This window comes from Kwoniella shandongensis, chromosome 14 (assembly GCF_008629635.2).
Source record: "Kwoniella shandongensis chromosome 14, complete sequence".
NCBI lineage: Eukaryota > Fungi > Basidiomycota > Tremellomycetes > Tremellales > Cryptococcaceae > Kwoniella > Kwoniella shandongensis.
This window is the reverse complement of record NC_089300.1, coordinates 494,992-507,107: the sequence shown is the minus strand read 5'-3', so window position 1 is coordinate 507,107 and position 12,116 is coordinate 494,992. Positions and strand designations below refer to the sequence as shown.

The following is a 12,116-nucleotide window of genomic DNA, read 5'->3' as shown; positions in this document are numbered from 1 at the left end:
ATGGCTTCAAAGCCTATCGACAAGCTTCTGTTTTAGTATCAACGGGTCCAGGAAGACTTGCCCTAGTCGGGTGTCACAAAAAATACGATCGGGGCTTGTCTCTGCACAATGCAGGATTTCCACGAGCCATTCTACTGTATTGTTACATGACGCCTTGTTCTCTCGTACAACAGCAGCAGCAACAGCAGCATCGACCACGGGGACTCGATTAAAGCCAAGCTTTGGCTCCTCGTGTGTTCCTGAATCGGAATCGATGGGAGATGGATTGATCTCGAAACGAATAACAAAGCTTAAAGAGGCGTTATCTTGTCTGCATCGAGTAAAACTGTATGAGGAGAGGTTGGTAGTATACAATAGATGATAGATGATGTGAGACAAGATGGCGTTCTTGTTACCAGCCGGTCGACCGGATCGGGAAATTATGTCACTGATAGCCACTAAACCCCTAACAAAGCCAATGACGCAGAGATCCCGCCATTTTCCGACTTTCGGAGAATTCTTAGTTCTTACTGCCATTTGTCGATCAATCAATCAATTCATATTCATTCATTCTTTCACTGTGGGCTTTTTAAGTTTGCAGCCAAATGTTAACGTAATCCCGGTCTCGAGCTTTAACTTTATATTCTCCGCGACCTCTGGCAGCCTCCACGCCCTCGCCGTAGGGAAAGCAGGAAAATTCCCGGTTCCGGTCCGTTCCGTCCCGGGACCCTATATTCCACGGAAGATTCAGTGTGCAGTGTGCTGGCTTGCTCTGACATCTCCGACAAGGTTCGTGCTTCGAATCCCAAATGTCTCTCTTTTTCATTGCATGCTCGGGTGGAGCGCTATACAATGGGTTAGTATGTACAGATTCTCCGACCACACTACGAATTTAGCGTAATTAGTCTTGTAGATCAATAGAGTACGAAGCGACAAGAGTGGTTACTCACTTTGTCTAGCAACCAAAGCACAGAACACACGATCTTTCCTAGATCGGGAAAAACTAGTATCCTGATCATACGCGTGCTATCCGATCCCAATTTGGTAACGTAAAGACGTAAACCCGAGCTGTCTGTATGAAACAGATTGATTTCTCTTTGAGAGCCACAGCAATTTGTCTGGTGGTGCCACTGACGCTGGACGGGGAAGGTCAAATGCCGTCAATCCCACACAACTTGTGCATTTTCCTCTGCTCCGAGTCACCGGTCAAACGAGACGTACGTACATACGATTGAGCTCACTGGAATTAAGCATCAAAATGACAGACAGAAACCTGAGGCGATCAAACAGGTCAGGCTCAGGTCGAGATCGTACGTCACAATCCCGGATGGCCAGACCACAGTCCTGGATCAGAAGATCTTTGGCTTGCAGTGTAGTTCGGGATAGGTACAGATGTGCCTTCCATGCCACTTGCGTCGTTGAGTAAAGGACTGCTATGAAGCATACGGACATTTACGAGGAAGAGAACGTAAAGGCTTGGCTTGGCATTCTCATAAAGAGATGCATGCTTGGATGTCTGCCAGTATGCAAATAATCCTTGCGGTGAAGTTCTCTCCCTGGCGGTCTCCGATTTGTGGAGAAGCTTGAGCCAGACCTTCACTGCGCACTATGGTAGATCGGAGACCTGCTCGCTTCACCTCCTTGACTCGGTGTGCCATACCCTAGCTGCATTGTGGATTGGACTGAGATCCCGCTGCTCTGATTCCACCCAAATCGCTTATTATGGGGCCCAGTGCTATACTGCCCCTCCGACTTGTGCGGAGGTCATGCTCATTGTTGACACCACAGCATCATCGATGTGCAAGCAGTCTTCCGTAAATCGTACCTCGCAAGACCGGTATTTTCGAAAGGTGAAGAAGCATATTACTACCCTGTGCATTCCAGGTGAAAATACCGTCATCCATCCCACATCCGCACCCTCCTCTTGGGTACGAACTGGTATCATATTACGACTCTGCCCCATATAAGTGTCTCACAATGATCCGAAGCAATAAAGCGTGTCCATCGCAATCGATCAGACCGAGAGACACATATTGTGACTCACCGGAGTGTGGCACTTCCGATGTCTCGCTTGGAATTTACATGAATCTCGATCACCAGATCCCGTCATTTAGTCCTGTTGTTGTCGAACACCGGAGCTAAGAAGACCGAGTTCAGGCCCAAATCCAGCTTTCGCTCGTCGATGTCGATGCCGATGTCTCTGATTACAGTCGGAATAACCGATAGATGCTCATGACAGTATCCAGCGTTTCGTTCCGATGCTTTACCGACCAATACGGAGTTGGCTCCACCCCAGACAACTTACATCGAAGAACATCCCGCAACCAGCGGGAGTCGATTCTTGACGCGGCGGCACAAGAATCTCGTCAACCCATATGCATCTTTTCTTCAATTGATCCCGCCATTCACGATTACAAGCGGGAACAGTTTGACAAGATGGCTAGCACCAACAATCTACTTCGGACGTACAATCTTGCTCTGACGATCATTCGTATCGCCGACGAAAGCGTCATTGGCTTCTACGAGGCACGTACACGCCCCATGTACGGGAAGCTCCACGAACACCACTATCATCATAGTTGTTGCGGGAAGGCATGTTCAAGCTTAATTGTTCAGGCCCAAGGTTCAACAGCAAGCCGGTGCCGAGGCGTTTTTATCCCTCAACCGTCCGTTCGTACCTCAGCCATCTGCCAACCGGGTGTACCTGCCACTTTTTCGATCCCGCTTTCAGAATGTAAAGGGGGTGGCTGGAATAACTTTATTTTATATGGGGTAGCTGAATAAACTATATGTCTTCGTTCTATTTTGAGCGAATCCTTATGTAAGATTTTCCACCTAGGTTGATAAGGTTACTGCCATTGTTCTGCCACGTCACTCACTCCAATTTTCCAACTTCAATTTTGTTTTGGCGCGTCCCTCCCTCCCTCCCTCTCTCGCTCCTTCCTGTCCGTCGCTGACCCACTCACTCTCACAGCGTCGCTCGCTCATCTTACTCTTATCTCTTCTTCCAATTGCATACATTTGGAGTTCATACTCCCACCCATCAATCAATAGCTCTCATCAAGCTTACATAAAATAAACCGGGAGCGACACCCTTCGACTGATCACCCGATAAACTTCCCCCACCTGTCTTTTGCCACAGATAACATAACTTATTCTATCAAAATGTCTCCCATCGTCAACGGACACGCTTCCTCCTCCAACGCTCCTGCGCGGGGCGACAAATACCTCAATGCCGCCGACGCTCTTTCCTTCCTCGAAGAGTACCCTCGGGGTGATGGTCTTTCCGTCCAGGAGTTGATGGACTCCAGGCAGAACGGTGGTTTGACCTACAACGACTTCTTGATGTTGCCCGGTCACATCAACTTCCCCGCTTCGGTCGTCTCCCTCCAGTCCAAGTGAGTCAGCTGGGCACTTAATCCAACAGAAACCAGAGTCGTGGCTAATTAATATCGCAATATAGGGTCACTAAGAACATCGTCCTCAACACCCCCTTCCTCTCCTCTCCTATGGACACCGTCACTGAGGACCGGTCAGTTTCGCTTTTGAATATCCACACATAATCAGCTGACAGTATCTCAACTGCGCAGAATGGCTATCGCTCTCGCTCTTCACGGTGGTCTCGGTATTATCCACCACAACTGTTCCCCCGAGGACCAAGCTGCCATGGTCAGGCGAGTTAAGAAGTACGAGAACGGTTTCATCACCGACCCCTTGTGCTTGGGCCCCAACAGCACCGTTGGCGAGTGAGTGGACCTTGATGCGCAATTTGAAAACTGTGCTGAGCGTTTGTGCAGTGTCTTGGAGATCAAGGCTCAATTCGGCTTCTGCGGTGTTCCCATCACTGGTGAGTTCAGGTCCTTCAAACGTGGCACGCTAGCGGACCCGCTGACAAACTCGCAGAGACCGGCAAGATCAACGGCAAACTCCTCGGTATCATCACCGGCCGAGACGTCCAGTTCCAGGACCCCCAGACCCCTATCAAATCCGTCATGACCACTGAAGTTATCACCGGTCAAGCCGGTATCACCCTCGAAGAGGCCAACAACCTCCTTCGTGACTCTAAAAAGGGTAAACTCCCCATCGTCGACGCTTCGGGCAACCTCGTCTCTCTCGTCGCTCGATCCGATTTGCTAAAGAACCAGAACTACCCCCTCGCCAGCAAGGTTCCCGAGTCCAAGCAACTCTACTGTGGTGCCGCCATCGGTACTCGACCAGGAGACAAGGACAGACTCAAGCATCTCGTTGAGGCAGGTTTGGATGTCGTCGTCCTCGACTCCAGTCAGGGTAACTCCATCTTCCAGATTGAATTCATCAAGTGGATCAAGGAGACTTACCCCAAACTTGATGTCATTGCCGGTAACGTCGTCACTCGAGAGCAAGCCGCTCAGCTCATCGTTGCCGGTGCGGACGGTTTGAGAATTGGTATGGGTAGCGGGTCTATCTGTATCACTCAGGAGGTCATGGCTGTCGGTCGACCCCAAGGTACTGCCGTCTACGCCGTTTCCGAATTCGCCAGCCGGTAAGTCGCTGTCCCGAAATTCATCTTGGTTCCTCGCTTACATAATTTCCCATAGATTCGGTATTCCTACCGTCGCTGACGGTGGTATTGGAAACATCGGTCACATTGCCAAGGCTCTCGCTCTTGGTGCTAGCGCCGTCATGATGGGTGGTCTTCTTGCCGGAACCACCGAATCACCTGGAGAGTACTTCTACCACGAAGGAAAGCGAGTCAAGGTCTACCGAGGAATGGGTTCCATCGAGGCCATGGAGCACACTCAACGTGGTTCCGCCTCTGCCAAGGGTGCCATCCTCGGAGGATCCGACAACGCCGCTACTGCTCGATACTTCTCCGAGGCAGACGCGGTCAAGGTCGCTCAAGGTGTCTCTGGTGATGTCGCCGATAAGGGTAGCATCAACAAGTTCGTCCCTTACTTGTACACGGGTTTGCAACACTCCCTCCAGGATGCTGGTGTCAAGTCGTGAGTCACATCGCACAACGAAACGAAAGCATTCGCTGATTTTGTGTGTCACTCGTAGTGTTGTCGACCTCCAAGCCGCTTCTCGGGCTGGTACCGTTAGGTTCGAGCTTCGAACCGCCTCTGCGCAAGTCGAGGGTGGCGTCCACGGGCTCAACTCTTACACTAAGAGGTTGTTTGCTTAAGCGTGCGAAGAAAAGAGAGTTGTGTGGTCGACGGGATATGAGAAGGATGTACGGGTGGACAAATAGATGAATAACCAGACAGACAGACATTCGTATTTAGTCAATATGTCATCTGGGACTAGGTGTATGATGTACGCATGCCTTTAGGCTTGTGCTTCAGCTGCAGAATTGTTGCATGCGTGTATCTGCATTGCGGATGATCTGGTCACGCATTGGTGGACTGAGAGACATCTTCGTTTTGTTAGTAGGACACGTATTCATGCAATGTATGGTAATGCTACAAATGTTTCGAGGACCAGCGAACGAGTGAACCCCAATGACAAACAACGACGGCAAAGGTCTACAATACAGAAAGCTCAAGCTCTTCCTCTCTTCTTCCCCACTCCGGATGTCGACCCGTTTCCACTTCCGCTCCCTGCCGAGCTGGCTGACCGCTCGCTCTTACCTGCATTGTCGGGATGTCCAATGTCCACCATCCGACCTTCTATCATTCTTCTTACCAAAGCTTCTGCTTCTTCAGGTCCAAATTTCTCTTTTTTTGTCGTTGTCGTTGTCGTTGAACCGGATGATTGAGATGCTCCTCTTTGCCCAGCAGCGGCACCAGCGCCCATGGCACCGTTTTGTCTCATGGAAGTAGGTTCGAACCCTTCCCAAACTGGATACAAGCTAACGATCTCTTGCACACACGCAAATAACGTAGGTAACGAGACTTGGAAACTTGCAAGAAACTCGGCGGTGGAAGAAGGTGGAGGAGGTAGGTCGAGCGAATCGTTGATGGCCATCGAGGTGGAGAGATTATGGATCTGGGATGAAGAGGTTCGTGTTCGAGTTGAGGAGGAGGAATTGTTCATGGATGTGAGACAGAATGCGATGTAGATGGCGGAAAGCGCGATGATGTATGGTGGATAGAGGAGGTGAACATCGGTTCGGTATGTGTCATTCAATAAGAACCTGTACGTGGAACAGGAGTGACAAAGTGTCAGCGATATCCAAGGAGATAGCGAAGTCGGCAAGTCGAGTGACGGCAAGCATACCAGGATATCTGCAGCACCCCCTCATCAATCTCCATCATCCCTTCACCCGTACCCCTCCCCATCAATCTTCGTATTCTGGCTTCTTCACTTTCCCCTTCCTCCTTTTCGTCCATCCCGGCTCCTACCACAGCTGCAGCGCCAGATGCGGCCCCTTGACCAGGAGGTATAGGTGTTCTGCCCGCTCCGGCTTTGCGTACTTCTTCGTCTCTCGTCTTCTTCGCTTCCGCTTCTTTCCGCTTGATCTCTATATCCTCCTCTAGACGAGTCTGACGAAATCGTCCAGCATCGGCAGGCTCTCGGCCTGTAATATGGAGTAATGCTCTGTAAGGATGGAAGACGACGAGGTGGAAGTCGAGATCTTCAAGAAGGTAGAATTCCATCTCGCCGACTTTGTTAGGTTCAGCAGGGAACATTTTGATACCGTGTTCTATGACCACCGAAGGAGGAAGGAAAGCAACATCCATCAGCCAAGTCCAAGACCAGATTGATAGCGGGATTTGAGGAATTGTTCTCGATGAAGCACAGCAGACTCACCTGCAAAAACCACCTTCGCCTCGCTGACTACACTCTTTATATGTACTGGAGTCTCTTCCACTTTCGCAGCAACAAAGAGACAAGCCGCTATAACGAGGTACGGATTCGTCTCGCAAATACTATTCTTCAGATAGAACCGCTTGAAAAACACACATGCTGTCGCAATTGGTATCTGACGAAGTAATAATCGTTTACCGAGTTTCTGGATGAGTTGGGCGAAGAATATATAGAGGCAGTATAGCTTTTGAGGGGTAGTATAGCGAAGATCGATAGATCGGGATTGGGCGAGATATGGGCGGGTCACGAGCCAGTAGGCACAATGAGAGGAGGACCAAAAGGAGGATGACATGGTGAGGCGGGTCGACCTAGATAATTGAGAGGTGGCCGCGGTTTATTGGTACGATGATGCTATCTCCAATTTGGATGTCGGGACATGATCGTCAGAGCACTGAAGGTAAACCTGTACTCGAACGGATGATCTAACACAACGTTGAAAGCTATCCCATGTGACAGCTGGCAAGAGTGCAGGTCATCTCTCCGCCTCGGTCGAACGCAAAAATGGTGACATCACGACTTTCGGCACAACCTTTGTTGTTCTGACCAAGTTTCCGACAAAGCGACTCTCCTTTGACATTTCGTTCATCTACTCGACTTCCACAATACCAAAAAGCTCACCTTTCGCTGAACGCAAGTCAGACTGAGCAATATGGACAACTTAGAAGACGAAGATCTCGTTCCTCCGACCAACTTGTCATTCCCCGTCCTCCCTCCTTCAGATATCCAACAAGTAGCTCAAGTCAGTATCCCCTGCCATTGTTCTTTGCTTCACGAGCCTTTGTGTTCGACGATTCAAGCCGCACTCAGCTAGATGAGAATAGTTAAGCTGACTATATGTGTTTTTCAGACTATCCTCCACCTCTTTGACCCTTCCACATCGTCCAATCCTGGTCTTGCAAAGCATCTACAGCAGGAATTACAGCAGATACAAGGAAGGACGGAAGCTTGGGGTTTGATCGCCGGTCTGGCTGGACATGATGTGGGTAGCAACCTCTTCTTCATCCTCAGAGGAGCTACCGGGGACGTTTTGCTGAGCCTAATACTTTACATAGGATCCAAACGTCCGATTCTTCGGCGCACATACCGCCCAAGTCAAGATATCTCGAGATTGGTGAGCTGACCTAGCCTGTACTTACACTGAGCAGCTTCAGCTGATAGCGTCTATTTTCTTAAGGGAGTCGCTACCTGAGGAGCTTAGACCGTCGCTCCTGCCTCTTCTGATGAATACGTTGGGAACTGCAATCAGTCCTGCTAATCAACAGTCATATCAATCCGCCAATGCTGTTGTTGTCCGAAAGCTCTTTGGCTCGGTATGTCTCCTCGCATCTCATGTGCGTCAAAGGCTGACTTTGTGTCAACATCAAACAGCTCGCTTCACTTTTACTCCGTCTCCCTTTTCCATACTTCCTTCATCCGTTATTGACGGTTCTCCAAACAATCTATTCTTCTGCCGCATCAGCCACGGCTCTCCCTCCCTCTCTCCCTTCATCGGGCTACAATACCCCCGGCGGGTTCTCTGTCCCAGGTCCGAGTCATTCTCTCGCTGCATTTGGGAGTGATGGCGGAGAAGCAGAAGGGAGGATCAGACACAAGACGAGATTGTTAGCTTTGGAATGGTGTGCGATCTGCGTTGAAGAAATTGGTAGAGCAGGATTGTCGGAACAGAAAAGGTGAGGCTAGTTTGTGAATCACACCATTGAAATGGAATATAGCTCACTCGATACTTCATATTCCCAGAAACGCACTACGGAGACATATTGAAAGCGATTTGTCCGTAGTCGTCAGTACGATAACAGATGCGATGAACGGAGACGCATCGACAGGGCAGCAGGAGAGACTGAAAGAGGCGGAAGCGGCGTGCAAGTGCGCAGAGTCATGGATTGACTATGGATTAGGACCAGAGTAGGTGCCTCCTTTACTTCGAAGTTGTGTTTTACTGCTGAGTTCATCCTTCAATCATCAGCGAACTCAACGCCTTGCTTCCCGCTTTGTATAACCTCCTTCCTCTCCCTGCGGCTTCATCGGCACTCGTCGAAGTCCTCTCTGAAAGCTTGTTCAAGTTTGGCAAAGGAACGAAGGTCCTCACAGAACCACTACTGGCGTGGGTGATAGGGCCAGCAGGGCAATCATTAATCGGCTCGGCGGACGGTGGTGAGCTTCTGCAAAGCGCAATTCTGCATAGCACTCGGGCTTATTTTCAGAGACAGAACCATCCGAGGAGATTATCGGGTTTGCAAAGCTGCTCACAGCGTTGGTGGAGCATTCATCGGAATGGCTTGTGGCGAGAATCAAGCAGAATGATGTGCAAGCGTTTCTGGGTGTCATTCTACGATTGACGGGATGGCAAGGAATAGGCAGCGTTGAAGAGAACGTCAGCGAGGTAAGTGCCATCCAATCAACCACACACCTATGGAAAAGCCAAGCGGAATACTCATGTTAACATGATGCTCCACTTTGCAGCTCACTCTCGCTATCTACCCGCTGTTACAAGAAGCTATAATGGATTCCGACCTCTTCCAAGCGCCTCACGAGAATTCTCCAGATTGGGCGGTGGCCAAGCAATTCTTCCGAGAACTGGTGCAAGTCACAAGACGGAAAGTACGATGGCCTGGCGATGGGGATGAAGGAGGGTCATTGGGAGGTCTGGATAAGGAAGATAGAGAGGCCTTCGACACTTGGAGGAGAGACGCAGGGGAAGTCATCGTCGGAGCGTGAGTCAGCAGCCAAGACAGATGTGAGCTTGGCTAATACTGTTATAGATACTACATCCTTCGAGACGAGATGCTGGAATCTCTTACCCAGACAGCGGCCCAGCAAATCCAAGCAGGAGCGCCCTGGCAGGTAAGTTAATTGCAACATATGCTGATGAGCAGTCAACTGATAGTTTTGTCAATCAGGACATTGAGGCGACGTTACATTGCATTCGATATTCTTCCGAAGCAGTACCGCTCGGAGAAGAGAAGAGTCTCCCTGTGCTGTTCGGCGAGCAGGTCTTAGGTCTGCTGTCGCAAAGACCGCCGCGAGGGAAAGGAGAGGAGAGATTACGTCTCACAGTGGTTTGCTTGATTCGTACGTATCTCACAACGGAGAGCGATCGCAAGAGCATTCTACTGATTCGGGTGCGAGATCAGAGGCATACGAAGAATGGTTCAAATTCCACCCCGCACATTTGTTACCCGTCTTATCATATCTTGTACCCTCACTCACGTCATCCACCACCATCTCTCGTTCTGCCGCCGACGCTCTCAAAGCGTTATGCGATATGTGCAGAAAAAAGCTGGTGGAACACATCGGGGCTTTCTCAGAACTCCATGGGAAGATCGGTGACTTAGGAGTGAGCTGGATATCTGATCAGTACCGTAAGGTATCGCTGCTGACTCTATGAGTAGGCGGAGGAGCAGAGTAAAGTCATCCAGGCTATCACCAGCGTCATCCAGGCTCTACAGCCAGGCGATGCGATCGGCCCAGTCGAGGTGAGCTATAATTCCTCCTGTTTTCTGGAACAAGTGTAGCCGACGCTAGCTCTAGGGCATATTGAATCCCATCATCGATCGTATAAATCAAGCCGTTTCCGCAGTCCAACAAGATCCTGTCAATGCTCAGCCGGTATTGATCCAATCCGCTGCAGCACTCACGGCATGTTTCAAAGGTCTTGCACCGTCTGATGATGATATGTTCGACACGGCTGACGAGGAAGACGATAAAGAGAAGGAGGAGAGAGTGAAGATTGCTAGGGAGGACCAGAGGATGATCTTGCTTAGAACCAGGGTCGAGGGAGCTGTATCAGGAGTGGTGCAGGTGTGGAACGGAGATGCAGAGATTGCCGATGTGAGTGGCTTTTCGGACTACCCCCACCTCGCTTGGTCTGCTTCGATGTCGTCTTATTGGATAGGATCATCGAATACATGCAAATAACCGTGCCACATACTGACCTTTACTTCAGGCCATATCTTCACTGCTGAAACATGCAACGCTCTCATCCTCCGAAACCCTCATCTCGTTATCACCGCTGCCGCTTCTCACCCTAGTATGTCTAGCATGCGAGCGAGCCCCATCCGCACTATGGATGTCCTTAGCTTCGACCCTCACATTACGCATCAACTCCCCTCCTTCTCCTCTAACAAAGAAGAAGGACAAGACTCCTGAGGAACAGCAGATTGCGGAGAGGGAAGACCTGGAAAGGTGGAATATTGTGGCGGATGTTGCGTCAAGATTAGTAGTAGTAGCGGGCAATTTCCTTTCAGGCGATGGTATGAGCAACGTAAGCTTTCTCAACTTCGGCACTCCCGAAATGATGGTTCGCTGATGTATAGGGCAGAATCCGGATGTTGCGGAAGGGTGGTTCAAGTTTTGCTCAGCGGTATGTCCGCTGCCCAAGTAACCAAGTCGAACACCTGCTGACCGAATGTTGCGTGACCTTTAGCTCGCCTCGCGCTTCCCTGGCGTCTTGCTGAGATTACCGACACCGGTGGTCGAGGCGTACATGTCGCTGGGGCTCATGGGTCTCGTAACGCAAGAACGATTCTCGCTTAAATCTGCTTCAGAGTTTTTCGTGCGTATATACTTCCTACTCCGCCCGCCAGGTTTCGACAACTTCTTCGGTGATTATCGTGGTACCGACCAAAAGCTAATGTTACACCGTCCTGGAATAGGTTGCGGTCCTAGCGAACACCCGATATCCCTCCCCTGTCGAACCAATTGCCGATCCCCTCTTCGCACACTTCGGTCCTTTAATCTTACGTGCTCTCATCCTCTCTGCAGGATCAGAAGGACCGAGATCTGTCATTCCTAATATGGCAGAGTTGTTGGCAGGACTGATTGCAAGGATAAGTCCGAGCTTGATGGCGTCGTGGTTGCAAGGAGTTTTGATGCAGGTGAGTGTGGGGGCAAAAGGTCGTCATGGGTGCAGTTAGAGGGGAATACAGCCGTAGTCAAGGAAAGATGGCATGCTGAGTGAGCTCGAGGGCTGACCTGCCTCTACATATAGGATGGCTTCCCAGACCCAAGAGCAACGATAGACGCGAAGAAAAAGCTCAAGGAGCATATCTTACGGTGAGTTTGTGGAGTTCGCAAATCACCATCACATACAGGGCTGAATAGTTAATATGCCGCAGATCACGAACGACACGAAAGATGAGAGAAGCGTTGCATGAGTTTGCGTTGGTCGCGAGAGGATTGGACGGGACGACGTATGGGAATGCGACGGCGATCTGAGATCCAAACATGCGAACGCGGTAGTCTTTTTCGAGGAGGAGGCATTAAGGCAGAGGCAAGGCCTACATGTCAGATCTTCCAATCGTCCCAATATGTACATTGGGACATAGCATATCCACTCCCACCATCATCGA

General features: G+C 50.2%; 3 protein-coding genes across 3 annotated transcripts; 2 read left to right on the top strand and 1 right to left on the bottom strand.

Annotated features, from left to right (window-relative positions):
• Positions 1–3,144: 3,144 nt before the first annotated feature.
• CI109_107274 (inosine-5'-monophosphate dehydrogenase) lies at positions 3,145–5,143 on the top strand (the record flags this gene model as incomplete). Its single annotated transcript, XM_032003730.1, has 7 exons — positions 3,145–3,377; positions 3,443–3,511; positions 3,570–3,725; positions 3,777–3,826; positions 3,883–4,501; positions 4,557–4,961; positions 5,020–5,143. 7 exons carry the CDS (start codon positions 3,145–3,147, stop codon positions 5,141–5,143), a joined length of 1,656 nt encoding a protein of 551 aa, XP_031862143.1.
• A 356-nt stretch (positions 5,144–5,499) lies between these two features.
• CI109_107273 (uncharacterized protein) lies at positions 5,500–7,060 on the bottom strand (the record flags this gene model as incomplete). The annotated part of the gene is made up of 3 exons (XM_032003729.1): positions 5,500–6,094; positions 6,178–6,604; positions 6,712–7,060. 3 exons carry the CDS (start codon positions 7,058–7,060, stop codon positions 5,500–5,502), a joined length of 1,371 nt encoding a protein of 456 aa, XP_031862142.1.
• A 357-nt stretch (positions 7,061–7,417) lies between these two features.
• Positions 7,418–11,982, top strand: CI109_107272 (uncharacterized protein; the record flags this gene model as incomplete). Its single annotated transcript, XM_065967994.1, has 20 exons — positions 7,418–7,507; positions 7,616–7,747; positions 7,821–7,879; positions 7,943–8,078; positions 8,137–8,438; positions 8,506–8,670; positions 8,732–8,919; positions 8,970–9,148; positions 9,229–9,479; positions 9,528–9,609; positions 9,666–9,837; positions 9,900–10,102; positions 10,158–10,241; positions 10,297–10,596; positions 10,712–11,029; positions 11,087–11,128; positions 11,192–11,320; positions 11,421–11,642; positions 11,756–11,820; positions 11,883–11,982. The coding sequence occupies 20 exons, from the start codon at positions 7,418–7,420 to the stop codon at positions 11,980–11,982; spliced, it is 3,219 nt and encodes a 1,072-aa protein (XP_065824066.1).
• Between the last annotated feature and the right edge of the window lie 134 nt (positions 11,983–12,116).